We start from the raw sequence: 27,561 nt of genomic DNA on the forward strand, positions 1-27,561 counted from the left end.
GGAGCGGACAGTCCAGCACCCGGAGCTACCAAGCCAACAAGGGTAGGACCTGACAAGGGGGAAGGAGGGGGAGGGCGACCAGAACCTTATAAAACAAGGACTCTTGCCTAGAGCCCCTGGGGATTCACTCGCAGACGTCCCCCTCTGTACAGAGAGCTTTCCTGCTGTGCTTCCTTTCTGATCTGATACTCTGATACGCTCCTCAACTGCTCGTTTTATTGTGTCCCCCTCTTCATTCTTGAAAGCAGTGACAGCAAACCCGGGTTTTGAGGTAAAAAAGATCCCCCAACACCAGGACGAAGAAGTTCTCGGGTGAGCTTGCAAAGTCGTTTCCCCGGATATTGTGGGAACCCGGAACCTTAAAGCTTTGCTAAGTTAGATGAGAAGATAAATTCCTTGAGCATCTGGGTCATGACTGAAACTAACTGCTGAGCTCAGGTATCTCCTTTCACTCCCCCCCCCCCCCCAAAAGGAAGCCAACAGATCTTTGGGCCTATTAGTAAACATGTTTTCCACATTAAGCAAAACTGCACGACGAGGAAGCCTGTGTCTCTAGAAATTGGAAAATCTGAGTATGTTTTATGATCTAGAGAATGCTCCTGTGACGGTTCACAATTGCTTGTTGGCTTTCACTAGACATTAAGGGTTTCTAGGGCTTAAAAATTCTAATATGATGGAAGCCACTAGAAATAATAAGGAAACCTCTCCGTATGCACGGCAAGTGTGATTTTGTAAAAAGGAGGGTCGGAGGAATGGTGATGTGCTTTTGTCGAGGACAAAGAAACTTGTAGGTCTGTGGAAAAGGAGGCTTTGGAGAGAAATTTTAACGTGTGGCCAAGCTGGCTAAGGTTACAATTAAATTTTAATATCAAAAGTAAGTGGCACAAAATTGGTTTTTGCTCTGAAAAACGAAGTTTTCTTGAACTTCAGGTTTGCTTCAGGTTTGCTTTATCAACTGTTGACAACAGTTGATAAAGGTTTCTTTACTTTTCAAGTAACCCACCAGAAAGCCAAGATCTGGTGCCTTACCAGGTCTTTGTTTTCCGGCACTTTGACTAAATCAGCCACTGAGTACCGTCTCACAATGGTCTGTGACCCTCTGTAGCCAAGTGTCCAAACGTGTTGATATTTTCAACAAACTTACCCAAATCGAAGTCTAAATAAGCCCTTTACTGACCTCGAACTAAGTTTTGAGAATTTCCAGAGGGTCCCTGAACATCTCCAAAGGTTTGTTCTCACTTACGCAAAGAATGATGTTCTGCTAATTAGGCTTATTTGATCGTGTTCAATTCTATGGAAAGCGTGTGAAATACATGATGATAACCCACTGTGTCGGTAAATATTAATGTTCTGCAAGTTCCGAGATCCCCACACACCTAGAATATCCTGGACAGCATCACCAGTCATAACCGCAGTTCTCTCCGAATGTCACGTTCAGAAGTAATCAAGTCGCTCTGTTGGTTCCGCGTCACGGACTCCCGTCGGATCTCTGACATGGGGAGTCTTGTCGTTGCACTTTGGTGCCCTGCCAGTGTCCTGCGAAGGCACCTCCCGCCAAGGAGTCACGGAAAGGACTGACAGGTAGGACCTGACATCGTGAAAGTGAGCGGGATGAGAAATTCTAGGACTAATAACGAGGAATGGATTCAGGCAGAACGAGTATTAGATGGAACCGAATGGATTCGGAACTACAATTTTACGACTTCTGCTTTGAAACACTGTTCTTTACCTTTTTCCAAACCTAAGAAAGCCTTCCCTTTTCTCATGGGATCAGCAATTTAAGATACTGCTTTGTGAACAAAGGTGAACATTTTTCTCCCTCTTTGGCCCCTCCAGAATTTGCAAACTTCGTACTCTTGTGCAAGTGTACTGCCACTCAAAGGAGTGATTTAGGAATCCGTTCTTGTAACAGGACGTGATTGGGAATGTTGGTTATATTACCAGGCTCTGACCACAACGTCTTATTTGAGGGAGATGTAAAGACTCCGAGATGATCGGCTTCCAGGAACTAAGGCTGACCTTAATGGAGCCTATGAGGGCCTTGCTTACAGGGTTCCTGGCGGCCTGACCCGGTGAGGAGGGAAGGTCGCTTCTGGGCAGGCCCAAGAATCTCAGGAAATGTTTGGAACCTTGAGAAGAGAGGAATTCACCCAAATCTGTATGTATTGCAGGCAAAGTCTGATGATGGCTCCTAAGCGCGGCTTCTCAGCCTGGAGAGTCTTTCGAAGTTCACGGGAGATTCCTTACGGAAAGTCTGAGCCAAGCGGACTTAAAAGTCTGTATGGTGAGCAGTCTTCTTCTGCACTTATGTAAATAACAAGGCCAAGGTACTGAAACTGTGAAAACAGAGTTAATCTTGCTGTGAATGTGGGGGTGACTGTAGAGAGAAATTACGTTTCAGTAACATGCCTTCGTGGACAGCAGATTCTAGTGCCGTGAACGGCCCGTGAGGTTTTGTTTTTACCTGTAAACTGGACTAGATCCCGAGTTCTTCTATTTTCTTCCTATATTTGGCTGCAACTCTCCAAACTGGCATTTCCAGTTCACCCCCTCCCCGCCACCAGTCCTTCTGACTCGGAATCGTTGAGAACCACAACTGCCCTTTCCCTGAAGCCGTGTAGGTTACAGCCGGACACCGTCACATAAAGTTCAGAGAAACCACAACAGCTCACGTGTGGATAACTGCCGTGCCTGCTGCTGTGAGGGCCACTCGGAGAGCTCGCCAGACGGCCTCCCTGCAGGCCAGGCCCGTCTGTCTCGTTTCCACTGTCTGCTCCACCCCACCTGAAGATGCTGCAAGCCAGGCATCTGGACGTCTGTGCGCCTGGCTGCCTCCGGAACTCACCGAGACCGGATCTGCTCCCCAGATTAACCTTCGTTTTTTGTCTCCCCAGAAATGCCTCTTATTAAATATCCGATGACTTGCCCCCAGACCTAACTCGGGAGCCTCCTGAAATGGAGCCGGCTGCTTAACCGAACGGCCCCGTCGTCAGGACTGGGAGGCTGGCTCAGTGAGCCGGAGCGGTCCATCAGCCCAGAAGTTTCAGAGGTGGGACCGAGGCCGGGAGAGGATATGCGACCCCCAGATACGCTGCTCTGGCACGTGGATTAAATTGAGCCGAAGACCATCAGGATGTAGCAGATTTAAGAAAAAACTTGCCTCTCGCTTCTTGGAAGGGTTTGGACAGGAGGCCTAGCCCCCGGCGGGAGCTGTTACCGGCTATGAACTTTTATCTGAATGACCCATCCGCACAGCAGGGCAAACATCTCATGTCCGCAGATCTGTTGTCGTTACGGTCCCGTGAAGCCCCAGGCCTCCACCCCTTCCTCCGCTCAGGACGGCAGAAGCCTCAGCTGCCGGGCTCGTCCCGGGGTCTCATATTCTTATGGGGCCCCTGTATGTACGTGATCAAACTTGTCTCCCGTTAACCTGTCTCGTGTCAGTTTATTAGACCAACCGAAGAACCTAGAAGGGTAGAGGAGAAAACTCCCTCACCGATACTGTGTAAATACCGCACACGTGTCCCGACCCTCGGGATGAAAGACCACGCAAGGACACACGTCCTGGCCCGCCTGCTTGTGTTATGCATCAGAAGCCCCCGTGTCCCGCTCCCTGTGACGTACAAAACACTGAAGAGAGACGGTGGTTTCTTTCACCCACCGCCAGGCCTGTCCAAGGTGTGTGGCGCTGGCTGAAAACGAATCAGATGAGGACAAGTGACGTGTTTACTTCTGGGCTGCAAAGGAGGGAACGAGAGAGAAGGCCGTGTGTTTGGTATTTCTCTGCCTTTATGCTCACCTGGACTGGAGGATTTACAGAGAACGGGTGGTTGGTCAGCGTTCCTCTGCGGACAGTCAGAATGAAGAGCGGAAGCAGGTCAGCTCCCGGGAATAAAAGGGACGCGGTGCCTCACACGGACCCCGCCTCCCGGACACCACGTTCGTGAACCGTGGCAGAGTCTCGGGCACTCGGCCGCCTGGAGTCTAACAAACCGCTCGCCCGAGGGTCTGGGCCCCGCCGTGGCTCCGGGTGAAGACGACCCGCCCCCGGGCCCCGGGGAAAGGGGTGTCCTCGGAGCCAGCGGTCAGGTCAGGGTATCCGCTCCGGCGGACGTGCTGCACAGGGGCCCCGTGGCCCCAGAAGGCGAGCGTCCTACGCCAGCTTGAGGCACTGTGTGTTGAAGCTGTCCCCTTCTTTGCTGGCGACGGCCTCAAGCAGAGCCTGCTTCTTCTGCGCGCTGCGGGAGGACTCCAGCTCGTACATGGTGGTCAGGTTGAAGAGCACGCTCTCGTGCAGGTAGTGCGTGGGGTCCTGCTGGACCATGGCCTCCAGCTGCCGCAGGGAGTCCTTGAGTCTGCCCAGGTAGAGCAGACACACGGCGGCGTTGTTGTTGGCCTGGACGGGAGGGACACGTGCACGGGATCGGACACGGCCGCCAGCCGGTGGCCCCCGAAACCCTCTCCCGACCACCGTGACACCGGCCGACGGCTCAGGACGGGCCCACAGCCGCGAGCTCCTGTGTCCTCTAGGATCTTACCACTGCATTTGTCGGCTCAATCCTTAGGATTTCTGTGAAGAATCTGTGGGCTTCTGCAAAGTTATTCTGACCGAGGTGAAGGAAGGCTCTGGAACGTGAACGACAGGTAAGGCAGTTAACTGGGAAGAGGGGAGAAGCGGGGGGAGGGGGGGCTCCCCAGATGCACGCACAGGTAGCGAAGACACCAAAACACAGGCATTCAAGTAGCCAGGGGACCGAGAACAACGAGCGGTTACGCAAATTGATGTTGAACACGGGGGCAATATGAACAGTACTTTGAAAAACGGGGGAGAAATCTTAAAACCTGTCGCTTGACTGACTGCTGTTTCAGTGCTGGGAAGGGGACAGGAATAAGGAACGTTCTCTAGAGGGGCTTCAGGAAGCGGAGCCTTGAACTCCTGGGACATTTGAGAAAACGTAGTTTTGAGAGCTTTATTACCTGTTCATTAAAACCATTATTTTGCCTTGTGGTCCGTCCAACTTCTGCGTCACTTTCTCCACATCTTGAAAATACTTCTCAGCTGTTTTTATGTCTCCGATCTGCTTTGACAGAATTACTGAGTCAGGTCAGGTGACAAAACCAGTAAACGTACAGCCACACAGACCGCTGCCCGATGGGTTAGGCAGGAAAGCTCTGCTCGCCATCACTGATCATTACTTTTTGTAAAAGCGAATCCCATTTAGGACACGACGGAACGTCAACACGTTTATGTCAGAAATGAAGTTAATGTACGCATCTTATTAAAAAGTCTTAAATGTGAATCCTAGCATAGCATGAAGTAAAAATGACAAATGACGGTTTTCAGGGAGGCGGCAGAGGAGGACCGCCGCTGGTCTCCCGCCGCGGATCCTAGAAAACACGCACGTTACTGCTGACAACCCAGAGGGCGGGCCGAAGCCCGAAGAATAAACACCAGGGGTGAAGGCAGAGAGGAGGCCACACGGGAGAGGGGGAGGGCAGGAGGGCAGAGAGGAGGCAGGAGCTAAGCCCCCACGGGCACAGAGACGGGTGAGAAGAAGGTGATCACAGCAGGGAGCCCAGCCGGGAAGACAAATCCCCAGAGGGTCTGGCTCTGAAAATCAGAGGGGCCGAATTTTGAGAGTTCTTACAAGCAGCAGGACTTGAAGCCTGGAACTTTGAAAACCAGCGGGCTTGGGCTCTGGGAGAGGAGGGTGATGGGGTGACGGAGAGCTGGGTCCCTGCCCGTAAAGGGACAGCACAGCCAGCGGCCCGGAGATCCAGATTAGAAGCAGCGTTCTGAAAGAAGCCTGGGGCGTGAGGGAGGGAGAGCGAGTTCCCGGTCTCAGAGTTCCCGAGGGACTTCTCCAGGAGCAGAGCAGGGGGCAGGCGCCGTCTCCCTCCCCCGCCCGCACCAGGACACCTGCACTCACTACCGACCCTTACACCTTGCCCTGCCCCAGTCCTGGTGCCGCGAGTCCCCTCGCCCCGGAGACCGGCTTGCCAACAGCGTGGCCCGACTTCCCCGGGAGGAAGCACCCACCGTGCTAAAAACCGCAATCCCCCTGCCCCCGCGCAACAGGACGGGCGTGCACACCGCCCGCGGGTGCTTTGCAGGGTGGCCCCGGCCGGCCGGGTCTCCACAGCAGCTGCGCGTCCTCTGTGGAAGAGATCAGTGCCTTTCATCAAAAGTGTGCAACCTGCCTGCCACTTTCGAGAGCGAGAGACGTAGCAGACTTTCCCAGCACGCACACGCACACCCACAGTGAGGCAAAGCGAGGGGAAGGGTATGTCCCAAATGAAAGGGCAGAATTGCGGCAAGAGACCCAAGTGAAAGCTGGAGGCCGGCGGTGCCTTCCAGAGAATTCAGTGATCACAAAGATACTCGCTGGACGTGAGGCAAGAGTGGAGGACATCAGGGAGACCCTCGGCACAGAGAGAAAAACCAATCGGAGATGAAGAACACGATACATGAAATACAAAATACACTAGATGGAATAAACGGGTTAGAGGAAGCCGAGGGGCGAGTTAGCGACGCGGAGGACGGGGTGATGGAAAGTATCAGGCTGAGCAAGTAAGAGAAAGTGCAAAATGGGGGGGGGGAACGTAGGGAACTCAGGGACTCCGTTAAGAATCCTAACATTCACACTGCAGGGATCCCAGAAGAAGAGGAGAGAGAAAAAGCAGAAGATTTACCTGAAGAAGTAGCCGAAAACTTCCCTAATTTGGGGAAGGAAACAAAAATCCCTCCAAGAGGCGCACGGAGCTCCCAACAAAATCAACCCAAGGAGGTCCACGCAAAAAGTAGCAACAAAGGAAACGTGTTACAAGCCACGAAAGAAAAGACGACAGTGACACACGAAGAAACCCCGTAAGGCTACTGGTGGACTTTTCAGCAGAAATCCCAGCCAGAAGGGAGCGGCACGATACAAAGTGCCGAAGGGGAAAATGCGCAGCCGAGAATTCTCCATCCTGCAAGGCCGTCGTTCAGAACGGCGCTTGCTTTGGGAGCACATGTACTAAAGTCAGGACACCACGGAGAAGATTAGCATGGCCCCTGCATGTAACAGAAGGAGAGACGAAGACCTTGCCAGGCAAACAAAAACTGAAGGGCTCATGGCCACTGAAGCAGCCCTGCGGGAAACATTAAAGGGGACCCTTTGAGTGGAAAAAAGACCGTAAGTGAGAGTGTGAAAAGTAAGAAACACAGAAGCAGTAAAAATATATCTGTAAAACTCAGTCAAGGGAGTCCCAAAATAAAAGGATGTAAAGTGTGACACCATATGCCTCAAATCTGGGGCGGTGGGGAAATGAGCAGAAAGGGCTCAAACTTAAGCGACCATCAACTTAACGTAGACTGCTGTATGCAAAAGATGTTATATACGAAGCCAATGGGAACCACAAATCAAGAACCAGTAATAGATACGCACAGAATAAATAAAAAGAACCCAAGTGTATCATTGAAGAAAGCCAACAGATCATGAAAGAAAGCAGAAAGGATCGCAGAAAAACTTCGTAGCCACCAAACAAGTATTGAAGTGGCAATAAATACATATCTATCAATAATTACTTGAACGCAAGTGGACTGAACGCTCCACCGAAAAGGCACAGGGTGACAGAATGAATAAAAAAACAAGACCTATCCATATGCTACGTACAAGAGACTCTTCTCAGACCTAAGGACACCTGAAGACTGAAAGCGAGTAGACGGAGAAACACTTGATACAGATGGGTGTTAAGAGAAAGCCAGGGCAGAAATGCTTCTACAAGACAACACAGGCTTTAACACAGACTGTAACAAGAGACATAGAAGGACACTATGTGATAGTAAAGGAGATGGGGCTGCTTGGGTGGCTCAGTCGGTTGAGTGTCTGACTCCTGATCTTGGCTCAGGTCGTGATACACGGTTCATGGGACTGAGCCCCATGTTGGGCTCCGTGAGGACAGCCTGCTTGGGAGTCTGTCTCTCTCTGCCCCTCCCCCACCCATGCTCCCTTCTTTCTCTCAAAATAAATAAATGAACATTAAAAACAATAATAAAGAGGACAATCCAACAACATATAACGATAGTAAATATTTATGCACCCCAAATGGGAGCAACCAAATACACAAAACAGTTAATAACAAAAAGCAACTGATAATAATAGGGGACTTTATCACCTCACTTACGTCAATGGACAGATTATCCAAACAGAATCGATAAGGAAACGGTGGCTTTGAATGACACACTGGACCAGATGGGTCTAACAGATATATTCAGAACATTCTATCCTACAACAGTAGAATACACATTCTTTTCAAGTGCACACAGAATGTCCTCCTGAACAGATCGCATATTAGGTGACAAAGCAAGTCTCAACAAATTCAAAGAGTTCGAAGTCACACTGTGCGTCCTTTCTGACCACGACGCTACGAAACGAGAGATCAACCACAAGAAAAAATCTGGAAAGGCCACAAACACATGGAGATTAAATAACATGTTACTGAACAACGAGTGGGTCAACCGAGAAATCAAAGAAATAAGAAATTACATAGAAACAAATGAAATCACAAAGCTCCAAAACCTCTGGGATACAGCAAAAGCTGTTCTAAGAAGGAAGTTTAGCGCAACAGAGGACTATCTCAAATAAACCACCTAGCCTTACACCTAAAAGAGGTATATAAAAAGAAGAATAAACAAAACCCCAAATCAGAAGGAAGGAAATAGTAAAGATTAGAGCAAAAATAAACGATATAGAAACTTAAAAAACCCAACAGGAGAGATCAATGAAACCAGGAGCTGGTTCTTTGAAGAGATCAACAACATTGATAAACCTCTAGCCAGACTCATTAAAAAAGAAAAAAATTCAAAATCACAAATACCAGAGGAGAAATAACCACCAACAGCACAGAAATAGAAACAATTGTAAGACATGTTATGAAAAATTATATGCCAACAAACTGGACAACCGAGAAGAAATGGACAAATTCCTAGAAACATATAAACTACTAAAACCAAAGCAGGTAGAAAAAGAAAATTTGAACAGACCAATTTCCAGCAAAGAAACTAAATCGGTAATCAAAAAACCCACAAAAAATAAAAGTCCAGGACCAGATGGCTTTACAGGTGAATTCTAGCAAATGTTTAAAGAAGAGTTAATACCCATTCTTCTCAAACTATTCCAAAAAAAAAAAAAAAAAAAAAAAGGATGGAAAACTTCCAAATTCATTCTATGAGGCCAGTGTTACCCTGATACCAAAACTAGATGAAGACACCACCAAAAAAGAGAGCTACAGGCCAGTATTTCTGCTGAACATACACTAAAATACCCTCAATAAAATACTAGGAAACCAAATCCAACAATACATTAAAAAAATCCTTCAGCGCAATCAGGTGGGATTTATCCCTGGGATGTGCGGGTGGTGGTTCAATCAACGTGAGATATCACATCAATATAAAAAGGATAAAAACCATGTGATCATTTCAGTAGATGCATACAAAGCATTTGACAAAGAACAACATCCATTCATGACAAAAACCCTTAAAACGGGTTCAGAGGGAACATTCCTCAATATAATAAAGACCATGTGTGAAAAACCCACAGCTGTAACATCACACTCAATGGGGCAGAGTGAGAGCTTTTCCCCCCAGGTCAGGAATGAGGCAGGGATGTCTACTCCCACTACTGTTATTCAACATAGTAATGGAAGTCCCAGCCTCAGCAAACGAATGGAAATAAAAGGCATCCAAATTGGTAAGTAGGAAGTAAAACTCCCACTACCTGCAGATGACAGAAAACCCTAAAGACGCCACCAAAAAAGTACTAGAACGGATAACTGAATTCAGTAAAGTTGAAGGATACAAAAGCATATTGCATTCCTATACACTAATAATGAAGCAGCAGAAAGAGAAATTAAGAAAACAATCCTGGCCGACTCTGTTGGTAAAACATGAGACTCTTGATCTCAGGGTCGTGAGTTCAAGCCCCATACCGGCCATGGAGCCTACTTAAAAAAAAAAAAAAAACCATTTATAATTGCACCAAAAGTAATAAAAAAAAAAAAAAACCTAGGAATAAACTTAACCAAAGGGGAGAAAGACCTGTAACTCTGAAAACTAGAAAACACTGATGAAATAAAAATAACACAAAGAAATGGAAAGGCATACCTCACTCATGAATTAGAATAAATACTGTTGAAATGTCTATACTTCCTTGAGCAATCTATGCATTTAATGCAATCCCTATCCAAATCCCAACAGCATTTTTCACAGAGCTGGAACAAACAATCCTACGATGTGTATGGAACTACGAGAGACCCGAGTGGCCAAAGCGATCTTGAAAGATCAAAGCAAAGCTGGAGGCATCACGATTCCAGACTTCAAGCTGCCGTCATCAAGACAGTATGGGACCGGGACAAGAACGGCCACACAGATCAATGGAACAGGACAGAAAACCCAGAAAGAAACCCATAGTTATATGGCTGATTACGACAAAGGAGGCAAAACTATGCAACGGGAAAAAGACAGTCTCTTCAACAAATGGTGTTGGGAAAACCGGACGACAAATGCAAAAGAATGAAACGGACCCCTTTCTTACACCAGGCTCAAAACTACACTCAAAATGGGTTAAAGACCTGGCACCTAGAAAATTGCACAGGTAGTAATCTGACACTGGCCACAGCAGCTTTTTTCTAGACGCATCTCCTGAGGCAAGGGAAACAAAAGGAAAAATAAACTCCTGGGACTACATCAAAATAAAAATCTCTTGCAAAGTGAAGGAAACAATCAACAAAACTAAAAGACAACCTATGAGTGGGAAAAGATATTTGTAAAAGACACAGCAGATAAAGGGTTAGTATCTAAAATATGCAAAGAACTTACACAATTGAACAAACAAATAATGCAATTACAAAATGGGCAGAAGACGGCTTCGATTCTGTGTCTCCCTCTCTCTCTGCCCCTTTCCCACTCACACTCTGTTTCTCTCTCAAAATACATAAACATCAAATTTAAAAAAAATGGTGCAAATATATTCCTCCAAAGAAGACCTACAGATGGGCGTGGTGTCTGGTGACAAAAATGACCCCGTGAACGTACTGGTGTTGCCTTAATAAACGGCCCCCTCGTCTCTTTTCTGGGAGCCCCCTGTCTTCTGCCAGCATCCAGGAAACCCACGGCCAAGTGCATAGTTTGCAAAGGGGACAGAACTTCAGAGCCCTCCCAGTCAGTGACATCAATCCACAGAAGCCCAAAAACGACACGAGAAGGAAGAAAACGAAGACACGCGAAGACGACAGAAGGGCGTTTATGTGTCGCTTCCCCTAGGGCCCCGCGCGGCTCGAAGCTCTGCACCAGACTTCTCTCTACCTGACTCGCAAGGAGCCGGAGGCCCTGTGGGCTCAACGCTGTCTGTGCCCTCGGCTGGCAAGTCTGGTCCCTCACAATGTGTTCGCTGTGTTTCAAGTCCCATTGACGAGAACCATGTCGCCGTGTCTGTATTGTTGACTAGGCCGAAGTTACCGTAGCTACTCGTGTTTATCAAGCCTTCAAGGTGTGGTGGGCGCCCAGCCAAGCGCTTCAACACACTCAGCTCTCGATCGGTCACATCCATGCTATCTATTATCTCCATTTTTAACTGAAACATATTTGACACACTGTGTAAACGTAAGGTGTACGGCGGGTTTACTTGATACACCTATGTGGTAATGATTTAAAAATCAAACATAAAAAAAGGCAATCGAAATTTTTGCAGGATATCCAGCAAGCAAATAAACCCAGACTTGATAACCCCAACCCACTTATTTGGAGAAAACAACAGATAGTAAGTGGAGGAACCAGTCGAGACAAAGTGCAAACAGAATTATAAACGTAAAATGACAAGTCACGATGGACAGAAAGGAAACTGCTCGTGTTGCAAAAGGGCATCAGTTCACGGAACTGTGTGCAAATGTACGTGAACGCAGGGACCAGACAGGTGACTTCCTGGGACACCTGAAATTGCCCAGACGGACCCCAGAGACAGAGAAAAACCCTGCGGCCTGTAACAGTAACACATTAGGGACAGTGATCGGCGTCAATGCTCACAAACACCAAGTGCTTGGCACAAGCATTTCTTAGGTGAATTATCCAAACCTTCAAGGAACAGAGAATTCCAAAATAATCCAAAATTTGCCAGAGGACAGCGAAAGAAAGAAACTTTCTAACTCACTTTTGTGAAGACGGACGACACATACCAGCGCTTTTGAGAGAAGTGCTCGTGCACGCGCGCACACCTGTGAACGCGGAGCCGGAGAAGTTCTCGTGCACGCACACACCTGTGAACACGGTGCCTGAGAAGTGCTCGTGCACGCGCGCACACGTGCACTTGGAGCCCAAGAGAAGTGCTCATGCACAAGCACACTCGTGCACGCGTGCGCACTCATGAAGCGGAGCCCGAGAGAAGCATGCCTGTGTGGGGCTCCCCCACCGGTGTCCTTCGGAGGGATGGACCCCGTGTGTATTTCTGCAGCAGAAACCAGGGCTCGCGGCCTCTCTCCCTCTCCTTGGCCTCAGCCGCGACAGCAGGCTGGGCTCCCTCCCACCCTGCAAGTTGGGCAAGAGGCGGCCCTGCGGAGGCGCGGGGTCCCCGGGGGCCTCGCCAGTTTGCAACAGTGAGAACCCCTTGTCCCAGCGGCTGGGCACCAGCAGGGCCACCGCAACGGCCTCGGGAGGGCGCCTGCTGCCTTGAGATTTGTATCAGCTGAAAGCCACGGGCTTCTCCTGTTTACTCCGACCAACTTTACTTACGGAAACACGGGCTGGAAATCCATCTAGAAAAACCATTTAGCCCAAATCTTTACGCTTATATATAGGAAATATTTTCATACCTAAAACATATTTTGAGAGCACACATACTGAATGGGGGAGGGGCAGAAAGCGAATCCCAAGCAGGCTCCGCGCTCTCGGCACAGAGCCCGACGCAGGGCTCGAATGGGGAGATCGTGACCAGAGCTGAAACCAAAGTCGGATGCTCAACCGGCTGAGCCACCCAGGCACCCCCCCCCCGCCCCCACTTTAAAACCTCTCAAACCTCCATTTCCGGAAGGGGCTGACCCCCCAGATTAGTGCACACATGCCAGTAACGGTGACACGCCGCTGCCGCTATGTCCTGGTTCCCTCCGGCAGGTGCTCCCGCACAGTGACGTCCCCGCCCCCAGAGCCTCCGCGCAGCAATGTCCCTCCCCCCCCCCCCCCCAGTCCCTGTGCAGCCCTGAGCCTGAGCCTGCCTCCTGCTCCCTCTGCCCTGCTACGAGCCAGGCAGGATGAACAAGCAGCCTGCACCCCGCAGGCGCCTCCTGTCCCCACGGCCCCCGACCGTCCTTCACGCCCCACTCCCACCCGCGTGGCTGCCCCCGCAGCACGCTGGGCGCGCCCCACCTCCGGAGGCCCCTGAGCCGCGGCGTCGGAGGACTGAGCATTGCCTTCGCCGCCGGTCCCGCACGCGCTGCCGCGGAGGCCGGTCTGCCCACATTCGCCGCGCTCTGCGCCGAAGGTTCCTGCCTGGCCACCGGCCCCTTCCGGCTCCGCGCCAGCGCCGTGGACACCGGCTCTCCCGTGAGCAGCTCGTGGGCCCTCGGCTCTGGACGTCACCAAGGCACAGACGGCACAGTCTGCGGCCGTGAGGGACGGCACCCAGGACCCCTCCACTCCTTCCTCTCCTGCCGCTGAGACAGATCACAGCCCAGAAGGACGGAGTGGGGGCCTTGGTGTGGAGTCACCGTAAAGTGTGAATACACACTTCTCTGCGTGTGCACGTGTTTCACCGCCCTTCGGTGGACCGTGGGAGGGCTCCCTCAGAGTACAGAGCACCTCCCATCGCGTCTGCACCCTCCCAGTGCCTTCAGGAGCAGAGACCCCCGTTCCACCTGACCCTCCCCCCAGAACAACCGCTCACCTCCTCTGCATGGACGGCGGGGGCTCTCAGGAGGCTGTGCAGCAAGACTGGGGGCGAGAAGGGGCCGGCCCAGGCGCCTGGTGTGTGGGTGGGAGGCCAGCGGGCCTGCTCCCTACAGACTGCATCTAGAACATTCTGTCCTGACCTGTGTGTCTAAGTCCGGTCTTCCCACCTGACTTATGTGGGACTTATCCCATCTATGTGATCAGCGCACAAACTGAACAGCTAACAGTTTGCTCATAACGGCCATGAGGTCGAGCCTCTTGGAAAGAATGGGGGTAGCTCCTCACAAGTACCATACATTCTGTTAGGAGACCTAATGCAACGTGGCACCGGTCTGGCCCCTGGGTATCCGCCCACGCGCCTTCCTTTGTGGCTTAGCTGTTGCTGGCCCGACAGAGGGTGGAGCAGTGCAGCACGTGAGACACAGGGCAGTGTAGCGCCCAGCCGTGTGGTATTCTCCAGAAACTTCGTTCCACTTGGCTACACCTCGTCTGGTCCCCAAATGTCCTGTTTCTGCACTATTACGGGTCAGGGCTGCATAACAGAACACCATGCCAGGCTCCGCCCCCGGTGACCGTCTCTCATCCCACCAAACACGTCCTTAATGTGAGCTGAGGCGTAAGGTTAGACACGAGCACACACGCCGGCAGGATGGCTCTGGGGCTGGAACGCGGACCACGCGGCCAGGCGTCGCGCGCACGTCCCCCGGCAGCTTGTGGGCTCCCGGCCTGTGTGCGTCAGCGTCTCTAGGGAGCTCCCCACCCCGACATCCTGGGGTTAGCCATTCTCTGGGGCGGCTCTGCCTTTCGGTTGGTGGGAGTGAGGCGTGCCCCACTGCTCGAGGCCGGCGGGAGGCTGAGAGGCACAGAAACCCAGTAGACCACACGTGTCCCAGGCCCCGTGTGCAGTCCGATCTCTGCTGAGATCCCCGACTCGCTATCTCACAGAGGGGACCGAAGCCCAGCAAGGTCACATGACCCACTCAGAGCCACACGGCCCCGAGCTGGCTCCCGTGGCCTGTCTTCTCCCACTCAGCTCCGGGGCTGTGTGCATTTATTCTCCAAGATGCCTTGGGAGAGAAGTCAGGGGAGAGCTCATCGAGGGGTCCAGGTGACTTCACGGTGCCCTAGAGGACAGGCAAGACCTGCAGAGGCAGGCAGAGGGAAAGGGAGCCCAAGCAGGGAGAAAAGTAGGCTGCAAAGCAGGAGTTAGTGCCGAATCTGGGAGGGCCCTGAGCGCGGGCTTCAGGCGTGAGCTTACCCGACAGGTAAGCCATGAGGCGCCAGCAGGGTCTCTGACCGAGGATGACAGAAGGGAGCGGCATTTCAGGAGGCTAAGGTCTGGGGTGGATGGGAGCCAGCCGGGGCTGGAGGCCGGGGCAGTGCCACCACTCGCACGTGCCCACGCTGCCTCTGGGCCCCTCTGGGGGGCCGAACGCAGAGACCGGAGACAGGGGCCCTCAGGCAGCGGCCGGGTCTGGAGGGGCCGGTCCCAGCACCGCTTCTGAACCCGGGTGCGGATGGGCGCCTGCTGGGGCGACCGTAAAGAAACCAGAGCTCGGCAGCGAGCACGCCGGCCGTACAGGGCACGGGCGTCAGGAAGCAGGTGAGGGTGCAGGGCAGGTCAGGACAAAGAGGCATGGCCACCGGGCCCTAGGACGCGCTCTTTATCACAGGGGTCCGGAAAGCTCTAGAACTCCCCACGAATTCAAGCCACCGTGTGGTTTCTCCCAGGGAGACCTGTACCGTGAGCCCTGACTGTGCAGCACGGACTCCCCGTAGAGCAGGCGGGAAGCTGTCGCGGCGCCTCAACACTGGCAGATCACAGGACGGGCTACGGGAGGCGCACGACCACGCCGGCCCGGAACAGCAACGTTCCACCGGGAGCCTCAGCTTCCGAAAGGGCTCCCGGGTCTCCGAGCACGAGACCCGCTCAGCGGCCGTCCTCTCTCCTCTCAGATCCGGATGCGTCAGGCAGCACGCTGACCCCGCCGACCAAGACCTTACCTGTGCCTGCCTTTCCTGCTCGGCGCACGGATGCGGTAACAGATGACCTGTCCACGGAGCGAGGCCACCTTTGAGCAGCTCCGATGGGAACGTGTCATCAACGGTGAGTCCTGCCATCTCGATTTCTTTTACAAAACCAAAGTTCACACCGTTGTTCTTCAGCAACAGAAGTATCAGTGACAGGCGTTTGATAAATAGTCCGAGGTGACAAGGTCTCCCGGCCACGTGGTGGGGACTTCGGTGAGTCCAGTCAACCAGCTTCCTGTGGCCTGTCTTCACACTGGGGGGGGGGGGGAGGGGGGGGAGGTGTTCCTGACCAGCAGTCACCTCCCCAGCCCTGAGAACCGGGGACACCAAGAGCTTTCCCTGCACCGCTCACCGCCTCCCCTGGTGACGCTGGACCCTCTTGGAGCCGGGACGGAAAAGTCTACAGGGCAGTCTCACCAAGTCCCCGCGGCTTTGGTACTATCCGTTCTGAGATCCGGGCCTCAGTCCTGTCACTCCCGTGACTCCCACAGGAGGATGTGCTTTCGTATCTCAGGATTCGTAAATGGATGTCAGGCGTGGAGTCCTTAAATTACGTAAATTATGACTCAGAAATGAAGACTGTCCTGAGTGGTGAGGAATTAGAGCAGACGCAGGATATTTCATTTCGATAATCAGCATGATCCCAGGCACAGCACTGTATTCTTTTTTTCTTGTTGTTTTTAAAGGTTTTATTTTTTTAGGGTAATCTTTACACCCAGCGCGGGGCTCAAACTCACAACCCCGGGATTGAGAGTCACGCGCTCTAGTGGCTGAGCCAGCCGGGCGCCCCCACGGCACTGCGTTCTTACACGGACGGTCCTGCTTTGTCTGCTCAGTGACCCCAAAGGACACTAACGAGCATCCACGGTGTACAGAGACAATGTAGCTCAGTTCGGCGGCTTGCCTGGGCTCACCTGCTAGCTAAGCACCAAGAACAGACAGAAAGCTGGGTCCTCCAGCCTCTACGGTGTGCGTTCCTCAGCATCCGGTTTAGCGAGGGTCGCCCTTAACGGCCCCACAACAGAGGCCCCTGAGTGCCCTGGGAAGGACTCCAAGACCACAGCTGGCCTTCACTGTCAGGCTGTCCCTGCAACCCGTCTTTGCTCCCCAGAAGCAGTGGCGCTTGTGGGAGGAGGAGAGAGGTGCGTGTGTGTACGTGGAGTGAGGACGGGGGTGCACGCGTGTGTGCGTGGAGTGAGGACGGGGGTGGACAGGACCCACTTTCGGTGAAAACCACCTGAGCTCTGGGCTCACAGAGACTCCGTTCGCCGGATCTCTGGGACCTCGGGCGGGTGACTCAACCACAGGGAAGCTTCAGTTTGCTAATCTGTAAAGTGGCCGGCAGTACCCACGGCGGGGCTGGCTGGGCGTGGCGCCTGCTCAGGGCGAGTGGTGCTCGATGTACTTCTGACCCTTCTCCGACTTTGCTCCGGGGTGTTATGGCAGAAAGCCCCATGCCCTGAGGGTGGGAGGGGGCAGAGGCTGCCTGGGCTCAGCCCGCAAGGGTGGGATTGCCGTCCTGGGAGAGACAGGAGTGAGGAGGGCACTCATCACTCCGTCGCCAAGGGGTCCAGGAGAGCTCATCCCAGATCAGCGATGCTCTTGGCGAGAGGGTGTCGTCCCTCCCCTCGTGCACTGCTGGACCGCTGCTTCCAGATGTGCGTCCTTTGTGCCTCCGCACACATTCGGGTGCCCTTTCCAGCAAGATATCAGCAAGTTACGCTAGTCTCGGGCAAGCTGAAAGAACACTCTTGGTGGTTTTATCAACGCTTTTCCTACTGCCACAGGACGATTTCTAAAATAATCTGTTTCGGGCCGCCTGGGTCGCGCAGTCGGTTAAGCGTCCGACTTCAGCCAGGTCACGATCTCGCGGTCCGTGAGTTCGAGCCCCGCATCAGGCTCTGGGCTGATGGCTCAGAGCCTGGAGCCTGTTTCCGATTCTGTGTCTCCCTCTCTCTCTGCCCCTCCCCCGTTCATGCTCTGTCTCTCTCTGTCCCCAAAATAAATAAACGTTGAAAAAAAAAAATTAAAAAAAAAAAAAATAAAAATAAAATAATCTGTTTCAGTGCCTTGCCCATGAAAACCTGTAAATTCACATTTAGCAACATGGCTTCCTAATCACGTCAAAGCCAACGGGATTTCATACCATCAAAACAGAGCTACTGTGAAAAACTCAACCTTTTAACAGACACCTGACACAAAATGTTTTCTGTCTATTTCCTAAAGACGGAATTACCACGGAGTCCCAGGCCACCCCTGCAGGGCCCACCCCCTGTAGCTCAGGTGCCCGGTGGGGGGCGGGGAGGGGGGAGCCCGTACCTGTAGGAAGATCCGGCCGATACCACTCAGTAGCTGGGGCTCCTGCTCGGGGTAATACTGGATGACTGAGCGATACGCGTCCACAGCCAGCACGTAATCCTGCGGGGACAGAACCCGAAAGAGCATCTTGGGTTAGGAAGATCACCGTTTTACGAAATTAGAAGCTCAAGTGCCTGCAGACTCACGTGTGAAGATAGGGCACGTCGACACGCGAGCCGGGAGGATGCGGAAACCCAGTGCTGGGCCTGGGAGGTGGGCGCAAGCCTGCCTGACCACGTGGCAGACGGGACCCCGAGTTTTGTTTGTGACCAGACTCGGGAAATGCCTTCCTCTCCCTCAGGGGCTGAGGTCCAACCTGCTTCCACTTTCTAAATAGCAATTAGCAATTCACCTGGACTGTCGCTTTCTTTCTTGACAAAATTAAGTGAGTTGGTGAATTTCACCTTGTCATCACTGCCAATGACATAAACCAAATTTATTTATTTTTCATTTAATTTTTTATTTTATTTTATTTTATTTTATTTTTTTTTAATTTTTTTTCAACGTTTATTTATTTTTGGGACAGAGAGAGACAGAGCATGAACGGGGGAAGGGCAGAGAGAGAGGGAGACACAGAATCGGAAACAGGCTCCAGGCTCTGAGCCATCAGCCCAGAGCCCGACGCGGGGCTCGAACTCACGGACCGCGAGATCGTGACCTGGCTGAAGTCGGACGCTTAACCAACTATGCCACCCAGGTGCCCCTCATTTAATTTTTTAAATGTTTGTTTTTGAGAGAGAGAGAGAGAGAGATAGAGTGTGAGTGAGGGAGGAACAGAGAGAGAGGAAGACACAGAATCCAAAACAGGCTCCAGGCTCCGAGCTGTCAGCACAGAGCCCAATGCGGGGCTCAAACCCATGAACTGTGAGATTGTGACCTGAGCCGAAGTTGGACACTTAACTGACTTGGCCACCCATGTGCCCCTAAACCACATTTATTAATAGCATCTCTTAAACGTTTTCTATGCTAAAAGTTGAGGAAAAGTTCTTATGTTTAAACAGAAACCCCCACCAAACAACTTAGCTGAGAGCGAGCACGAGACCCAGGGCAGGCTCGCTGGGGAGAGCGCTGGAATGTGGTGCGGGGACTCTCTGAGCGCACCAGGGAGGTGTACGTGGGGCACTCAGCAGGCTCCGCTGGCCATGGTGCTTGGCCGTGCACCCCAGCAGCTGCCCTCTCTCACTGCGTCGGGAGCACCCTTCACGCTGCCCTGGGGGACCGGGTAGGGCCTGACCATCTCTGCACCCCCTGCTGTGCTCCCAACGCCGGCCTACTGGGACACTAACGGAACCCCGGTTCGTCCGTAAGAGGCGGGACCAGTCGCCCAGGACACAGCCCTTGGCCCCTCTCGGGTCCCCCAGCAAAGCCAGCCTCTCCAGAACAGCCGTGATCTCTGTGACGTCTGTGGAGCAGGCTCCGTGACGGGCGCTGTGCTGTTCCTGAGTCCCAGCACACGGCCGGCAGGAAATGTTGGCTGCGGGCACTTTTCTCCTGGCTTGTTTTTCGTTCCTCCACATTCTCAGTTACTAGCTTGCTAACTGGAATGGTGATAGAGACAGGTGACAAGTAAAATTTCAGTTTAGCAGGAAAAGAGTGAAAACCTTTCCAGTCGGGCCCTTTCAAGGAAAACCCATTAAGACAAATTTTACTGAAGGTGTGGTGCTCACGAGGAGCCTCACAGCACGTGCTATCCTTTCCTGGGGCCCCTGCTGCCCACAGCAGGGCTGTGCTGTTTCCAGTGCTGTGTGTGCACACGTGTATAAGCAGGCACAAGTGTGTCAGTGCAGTCACAAGTGAGTGCAAGTAAGCGCATGAGTGTGCATGCAAGCACGAGTGTGAGAAACCAAGCCGGTGCATGAATGTGTGCCCAAGTGTGAGCACAAGCATGAGCAAGTGTGTGCAAGCATGAGTGTGAGAAACCACGGAGGTGCGTAAGTGCACAAGTGTGAGCACAAGCATGAGAGCAGGTGTGGGCACGGGGGGTGCACAAGCATGAGCAAGTATGTGCATGCAAGTGCGAACGTGCACTACCGTGTATGCATCAGCGTGTGAGCAAGTGGGTGTGTAAAAGCATGAGTGTGAACAAAACATCTGTGAACACGTGTGCGTGCTAGCGTAAACGTGTGTAGGTGTGCGTTTGCAAGCATGAGCAAGTGTGTGCGTGCTAGTGCGAACGTGCAAGTGTGCGTGTGATCAGGTGTGTGCATGAGGTGTGTGTGTGTGTGCGCTCAGAGGCCCCTCCCCTGGGGGGGGGCTGAGGCCCCAGCAGAGGGTGCCTGGGGTGCCCCCACAAGCACGAGGCCTACCCAGACGCCTGCTGGTGGGGAAGTCACCTGCTGTGATTTAACACCCAGCCCTCGCTGTTGGTTTCCAGTCAAGAGAAGACCCTTCTGTCGTTGGTGTTAGCGCCCGAGTGTCACTGATCCAGGCCAGTCCACGTGCCGCAGGTCCTGGCTTGTGCGTCACCCACCCTACCGAGCTCCCAGCCGAGCCGGAGCCGGAGCCAGGACGTGCGGGGCAGTACCTGCCCACTTCTGGCTGGCAAGTCTGGGGAAGCCAACGTCGCCGTCTGACAACCGTGTTTCAGTGCTTGAGGCCAGGAGTCCGTGTTTCCGAAGATAATGTGACGTGGAAAGAACTAAGCAAGGACCCCTGACGGAGTAACGGCCTCGTGGATCTGTGAAAACACGACCTCCTGGGAGAACCCTCCAGGGCGGATCCGCAGGCACGGAGGAGGGGGGGGGGGGGGGGCGCGCGGGAAGGCTGGCTTCCCCGCGAGATCACTGCGGTCCCGGTGCCGCTCTGGACGCCCAGGAGCGGCCGCAGCCTCGGGGACGGCCTCCGCGATGCTTCCAGGGGCCCTGGGCTCAGATAACGCGGGGGTGGGTTGCAGAGCTTCCTAAGCTGACCATCACTGCCGGAAATGGCTTACTTCCTGGAAGCGGAGGAAATGCGGCCCCTCCAAAGGAAAACGCTCAAGGTCGCTGTCCCACTCCGCCCCGCTGCAGACCACGCGACCGGCTCTGAGGAAGGCCGCGAGTGACCTGCTCAGGGGGACGGGCCTGGGTCGGCGGGGGGTGCACCCGTCTCCCTTCAGCAGCTCCGCCGGCTTGGGGGCCGTGAAGCAGGGCTCACGACCATCTGCAGCCAGAAAGGGTTTGCGTGGGGAGACTGAGGCGGGAAGAAGCTGGTCCATGCGCCTGCACGGTCCCTCCGTGACCTGAGGCGCCCCGACGGGCGGCCCAGGAGGGCGGGGGCGGGTGGGGGGAAACGTGGGACCCTCGGGGGCGCACCTGAGGCCGCAGGCACATCACCCGCAGGGCCAACCTGCACTGGCGCCCCGCCCTCCGCGAGTCTGGGGACGAGAGCCGCATTTGAGACATCCCGGGGCACGTCACACACGTAACCACTCCCGACGTTGTCGTGCGGACACGTCCCCGGCCACGTCACACACGTAACTGCCCCGACAGTACGTCATATGGACATGTCGCCGGCCACGTGACACAAGTAACCGCGCCCCACGGTACGCTTTGCGGGTACTTGGGGCTGAAACGTCCGCTTCTCATCAGAAGGAAGTTAGTATTTATTTCCCCGTAACAGAGCCGGCCCTCAGAGCGATGAAACGGCCGAGTAGAGGGGCCGCCGGCGGCCGCGCACGAACCCCATGGACAGGACTCCGCAGTGCCGCGCGCGCTCACCCTGGCAACAGGGCACAAACACTCGGAGACCTTTGCCAAACGTGCACTTGAACTCAAGGAAATGAAGATTCGTCTAAAATCTCAAATTGCATTCATCAGAAAGCATTTTTGCAGCAATATGTTCGGTATGGAGTCCCAGCGAAGTCGGTAGAAAACTTACATTTGGTGCTTAAGGGCATTGTTACCACCACGGCGCAACAAAGAAATCCTCCCATAATGTGCTATTAACATCTTAACAATGCAAATAAAAGTCGGCAGGGGGACAGGTAGCGTCCCTCCTGGGGAGTTTTGGCCCCGTGACTGAAGACAAGTCAGCCCTGTGAATTTACAGTTTGCTCTCCGCATCAGCAGCTGGCTTTCTGGGGCGGGGGACGGGGTTCCAGGAGCTGGCGACAGTCCTCAGCAGGCTGGGGAGAACGGCCTGCTTGGAGGGCATCCGTCCACGCACATGCCGGGGGTGGCCCGCCCTGGGGTGCGAGACGAGGGACACGGTCACCGCAGGGGCGGCCAAGCCACCCTGTCAGAAACGCCAGGTGTGTGGACTGAAGGGAGACCTGAGCTCCTTGGCCGTGTGTGCCTGGGGGGCGGGGGGGGGTGGTGCTGCGTGAATGTCACAGCTGCGGGTTTCAGAGATACCAGATCTGTGCCTCGTTTTAGAGCAGGCGCCTGGGGCTCCGGGACACGCAGGGTGCTGCGAGGTCACTGTGCCCTGGTGTCACGCCTTTACAGGGGCCACCAGGATGGGAGCCGTGCAGGCTGCCCTACGGCAGGTTCAGGCCACATGTCCTCCTAACGGGCACGGGGCGGGGCTGTGCATTTATGCCCGCGGCCAAGCCCTCTGCACTGTGCCCAGGACAGGACCCGCTCACGGGGCTGCGCGCCAGGGCCAGCCATGGAGCTCTGCCACCCTATCAACCGCCTGCTCTGCTTTGCTAAAGATTAAGCTCAGGAATGACCTTGGGCTGACCTGTGGGGGACTCAGAGACTCAGTCTCATAAGAGCCCAAGTGTTCGCGCCTGGGTGTCCGAGGCTAACGGATTCTTGCAGCGGCTCTCGGCTGTCTGCTTCCCCCCTGCAGCTGCGGCAGGGCTTCTGGGGGTGTGGGTCCCTGACCTGCCGGCCGGGGGAGCCGGAGGGGGGGGGGGGGCGGTCAGGCTCCCACCAAAGCGAGGAGCCAGACACTGCTGTTTGGCTGGCGAGGGCCTGCTGGGGAAAAGACGAGAGAACAAAGGACCCAGGCGTCCATTCGTCCTCTCCGATCTGAGAGCTGCCTCCATGGGGGCCGAAGGCTCTGGGTGGCATCCCTGAGACACAGGTCTTCTGGGGAAACCTGTCCCCCGATACCACAAGCATCAGTCAGCAAGTCCTGCCAGGACCAGGGGAAACCCTTCCTCTAACACGGGGAGAACAAGGGCTCCCTTTCTGGGATGGAACCCAGAGGAAAATATGAGAAATGCGGGTGGGGAGGGGGAAAGGGTGGGGGGAGGGGAGAGGGAGAGAGACGAGAAAGGGAGAGGGAACGAGAAGGAGGGGGAACGAACGATGATTTTAGTTAAATCGTCTAGACGCAGGTTTGAACACTTCAGCGTGGCAGTGTAAACTCTACGCTGTGCTGAAATTTCCTTCCATACACGTTAAATGGGTCCAGGGCGAGTCCGGGAACCCCGCGGCTGCCCGTGGATGTCTCCTCACCATGGACTCCCTCTTCCCTACCCACGTACCTTCATCAGGAGCAGGCAGTTTGCCATGGAGCACATCACCCGTCCCAGGCGGGACCGCCACAGCCGAACGGAGGCTGCAAGAGAGGGGCAGTGGTGAGCGTGTGCCAGCTGGAGGCGAGCCCTGGCCGTCAGCGACGGTCCTGTGACTTCTGGCCTAGAAGGTCCCCTGTCACCAGGCTGCCGAGCACAGGGCATCAGGCCGGTGCTCTTGGCCCTGGGAGGAGAATGGACGAAGAAGTGACACAGCCATGAGAACAGGAAGGTGGCCGGTCAGCTTCAGGGCAGACAGGAGACCATGTGGCCCAGCCACGGCCACCTGCCTGGGGGGCACAGGGCATGGGGCTGCAGGGTGCCCGCACGCTGGGCTCCACTTTACTGAGGCCACCTTCTCAAGGCCTCCGTTTCAGAGCCTTTTAAACAGAAGCGGCCACCGCTGTCCTATATGTGTTGCGGACCCTGTGGGCACCATCGTGGTGGCAGCGAGCACCCTCCCGCGTGACGGCAGGGCGGCGATGACGCAGAAGCAGAGGTGGCTCCCCAGCAGGTGTCTGCCCGGTGGCGGCTGCAGCGGCCCACAGGCCCGGAGGATGGCGGTGCCCGAAGGACCGTCATTCTGTGAGCCGGCTGACCCTGCTCTGCCCATGTGCTGCCCTTCCCATGTGCCAGGACCAACGGGCGGGTAGGATAACACCTGCCCAGAAAGTGTGCTTATTCTCGGACCTGCTTAAGAACACAATAGACTTAATTGCTAGAATTAGGAACTTAACTCCCTGCGCCTTTAAGCAATTAAAAATATATTAGGCGCTTACAACATCATTTTTGTGAAAAGAAGAGTCCTCAACAGTATCTTTTGTTGATGAACACAACGTGTGGTCTCACCGAACTGCAGTTTATCTCCACGGACTTGTTTCTTTTTTTCTTTTTTTTTTTTTTTGCGGGGAGAGAGCGAGCAAGAGAGAATCCCAAGCAGGCTCCCTGCTGAGCACAGAGCTCAATCCCACAACCCTACGATCGTGACCTGGGCAGGAATCAAGAGTCTGACGCTTAACCGACTGCGCCACCCAGGCTCACCCATGGCCTTCTTTCGTGTGCTAATTCCAGCTCTGGGAGGAAGCCCCCGTTCACCTTCAAACTGTTTATCTATTATGACCCTTAGGTACCCGGGAAGTGCTTTCTGAGGTCTAGTGATTATCTGCGGATTCCCAAGCTGGCACCCAGTACGAGAGGATGGGACATCTGAGGGTGAGTGACGCCTCCTCGCTAACTCAGCTGCAGTTACATGACTCGGAAGTGCATTTGCACACGTGCGCGCGCGCACACACACACACACACCCCTACAAACCTGGCTGTCCTTTGGGATTTCTCACACAAAGGACACTGAATTTAAAGCATAAATGCAGCCCAGTGCTGCTGGCCCCAAAGGCAAACTTCTCCTGCCCATCCCACTCCCCTCTTCTGTCAGGGTCACCACGCCCTTGGGGGCACCAGTGCAGCTCCCTGCCTCTGGCAGCTGCAGAGGAAGCACCGCTCGCCAGGATAACCCACGCTGGCCGGTGGTCACGAGAGCTCGCTCCGCGTGGGGCACACAGGGGCAAACGGCGGAGCCCCCGGAGCTGCCACAGGGCAGGTGCCGTGTGGAAAGGAGAGGGGCGGCCCTGAGGAGTCAGCGGTGGGTGAGGGGCCTCTCGGGGGCACCGATCGAGTTGGGTTTTGAAGTGTAATTAGCAGTTCATCCCGAACGTTCTCAAGAAGTTACAGCCGGGATGACCTTCTCCTCACTGGCTCCCAGCAGCCTGGGGCTCAGGGTCATCCTGGCCTCCTAGACGGCGCGCGGGGCCCCCCTTCCTCTCCTCTCCAGCACTTTGGGGCCCCTGGGTGCCCCTCTCTGCCAAGGCTGTGGCTCCGGAGGGCAGTCCCCACCCCAGGGACGCCCCTCCCCCAGGAAGGCCCAACTCCTCTCTGTCCCAGCACCTGCCTGCCGCGGGAGCTGCGCTGGCTTCCGGGACCTCTGGGTGCAGTGGGGCTCCCGCACCCGATGGGGCTCCCGGCGGGCAGGCCTCGTGCCTGGGCTTGCCCTTCCTGTACCAAGAGCTCCAGGCCTGGCGCCTGGCTTCCCAAACAAGGGCGAGCCAACGAATGCATGCGAGGACGGAGGCCTTACTAAGAGGGGGGGGGGGGGGGGGGACACGAAGAAAACCGCTGGGGCTGGCAGTCGCTTAACGAGCAGTCTGCGCACTGACCTCGTCTGTTCTCCGGTGTGATGCTGTTCACACTTCCGTCCTCAGCCAAGCCCTGCTCCAGATTTGTCAGGATCTACGGCAATTCCAAACGAGAACAACAAAATCGTGAAGAACGAATTTGCTTCCAGACTTTGTCGTAACCGATTCTAGGAGACGCAGACTTCTCTGTATGAAAACCAATTTGTCAAGGAATGTCCCACACAGACACCTCTTACACGTCAGCACTCAGGACACGGAGGGGACGCGGAGAGGGGGCCGCTCTCCAGCCGGTGGTGGCGTCTGGGTCTAGGACGCTCGGAAGGCACTCGAGAGACCTCAGACCAGAGGAGACGTCCTCTCTTTTCAAGGAAGGCGGCCAGTGTGTTACACACGAGGATGACTGTTACCTTCAGAAGCGCCAGTCTTGCCCCCCCTCAGCCGTGGGCTGTGCGGCCTTTTGAAATGTATCAAATATATTCTGAGCACCTGTCCCCTTACATCGTTTGTATTGTTTGGTTAATGACTTCGGGTTGCTTTGCGTGCTTTGGCTTTTCCTGAAAAGAAAACACGACGGCTATCACTGTAACGTGAGGAGGGGACGTGAGCGGCAGGAGAGAAAGGCGTGGAGAGGAAAGGCTGTGCGTCAGGAGACCCAGCGTCAACCGACGAAGCTGTGTCCCAGTTGCGTCATCACTGACCTCAGGGGCAGGTGGTCTGGGGAAAAAAAACCTTCTGTTTACGGGTCACCTTGCCAGTTAACATGTCCCCAAATGACCCACCCCAAGAGGGGACGCTTGCCACCCGATGAAGAACCTGCTTTGGGCTTTCGTGTGTGGGGTCCCCGGGGGCAGAGCAGAGGGCGAGCGGGGCCTCTGCGCACCTGCGAGGGTCCCTGCCTAACGCCAGCTGGAGCACAGCTTCTGTGAACAGCCCGTGCCGCCTCGCTGGGTCCAGACACTGGGTTCGGAACCGGAGCCGCGAAGGTTCTCGACTGGGTCCAGACCAGGTCACATGACATTTTTGGCTAATCTGTCTTCTGATGAAGAATCATAAGAACAGAAACAGACTAGGAAAGGAAGTCTTGGGGGCGCTTAACCTCCGGCGAGAATAGAAGGCGGACAGGAAGGGAGAAGAGGCAAGAATTACTGAAGGGGAAGAGGTGGCCCAGCACCCTCCTGGTCCCCAGGGCCACCCCCAGGGCCACTGGATGGGACACAGGGGAAGGGGCGGGTGTCCACGCACAAAACCAACCACGACAACCGAGCCGGAGAGAAGGAGCCTCACGGAGGGGGACCGCACACCTCGTGAGGGCAAAGTCACCGACTGGTCGCGTGCCTCACCGCGCGTCATCTGTGCCGAGGACCCGCCTCTGGGGCCACCTTATCTGCGGCCTGGACTGAACCACGAGGACGGTGCCAGGAGTCCAGAGGCCGGAGCCGTGACTGCGGGGGCAGGTGGGAGGGGGGTGGCCTACTCTGGGCGCCAAGAGGAGAGGACACGTGTCCCGGAGAGAAAAGCAGGAGTCCCCGCCCCTCTGGCGCCAATACGACTTTATACGGTCCGAGCGCACTCACCTCCAAAAGCTTAGTTCTGTGAAGGAAAGCGACAGAAACACCGCC

The 27,561-nt window shown here is 54.5% G+C and overlaps 1 protein-coding gene and 1 long non-coding RNA gene across 10 annotated transcripts in view; one reads left to right on the forward strand and one right to left on the reverse strand.

The window, feature by feature from the left end:
* Window positions 1-1,323: 1,323 nt before the first annotated feature.
* Window positions 1,324-3,006, forward strand: LOC125158291 (uncharacterized). The gene is made up of 3 exons (XR_007149318.1): window positions 1,324-1,581; window positions 2,172-2,284; window positions 2,895-3,006. It is a non-coding gene; the product is annotated as an uncharacterized LOC125158291 (long non-coding RNA).
* Window positions 1,569-27,561, reverse strand: part of TRAPPC12 (trafficking protein particle complex subunit 12) — an 84,525-nt gene continuing 58,532 nt past the window's right edge. Inside the window, exons 7-13 of one of the 9 annotated variants that reach the window (XR_007149317.1) lie at window positions 25,964-26,036; window positions 23,724-23,797; window positions 18,266-18,364; window positions 4,978-5,078; window positions 4,539-4,626; window positions 3,800-4,396; window positions 1,569-3,466 (exon numbers count right to left, since the gene is read on the reverse strand). Coding sequence is in view for 8 of the 9 variants with exons in the window: in XM_047845174.1 (XP_047701130.1) it covers window positions 4,154-4,396; window positions 4,539-4,626; window positions 4,978-5,078; window positions 18,266-18,364; window positions 23,724-23,797; window positions 25,964-26,036 (678 nt within the window). In the remaining variant the exon portion in view is untranslated. The other 8 variants (XM_047845174.1, XM_047845178.1, XM_047845177.1 and 5 more) reach the window with 8 other exon arrangements.

Source organism: Prionailurus viverrinus, unplaced genomic scaffold, assembly GCF_022837055.1.
Source record: "Prionailurus viverrinus isolate Anna unplaced genomic scaffold, UM_Priviv_1.0 scaffold_33, whole genome shotgun sequence".
NCBI classification, from domain to species: Eukaryota; Metazoa; Chordata; class Mammalia; order Carnivora; family Felidae; genus Prionailurus; species Prionailurus viverrinus.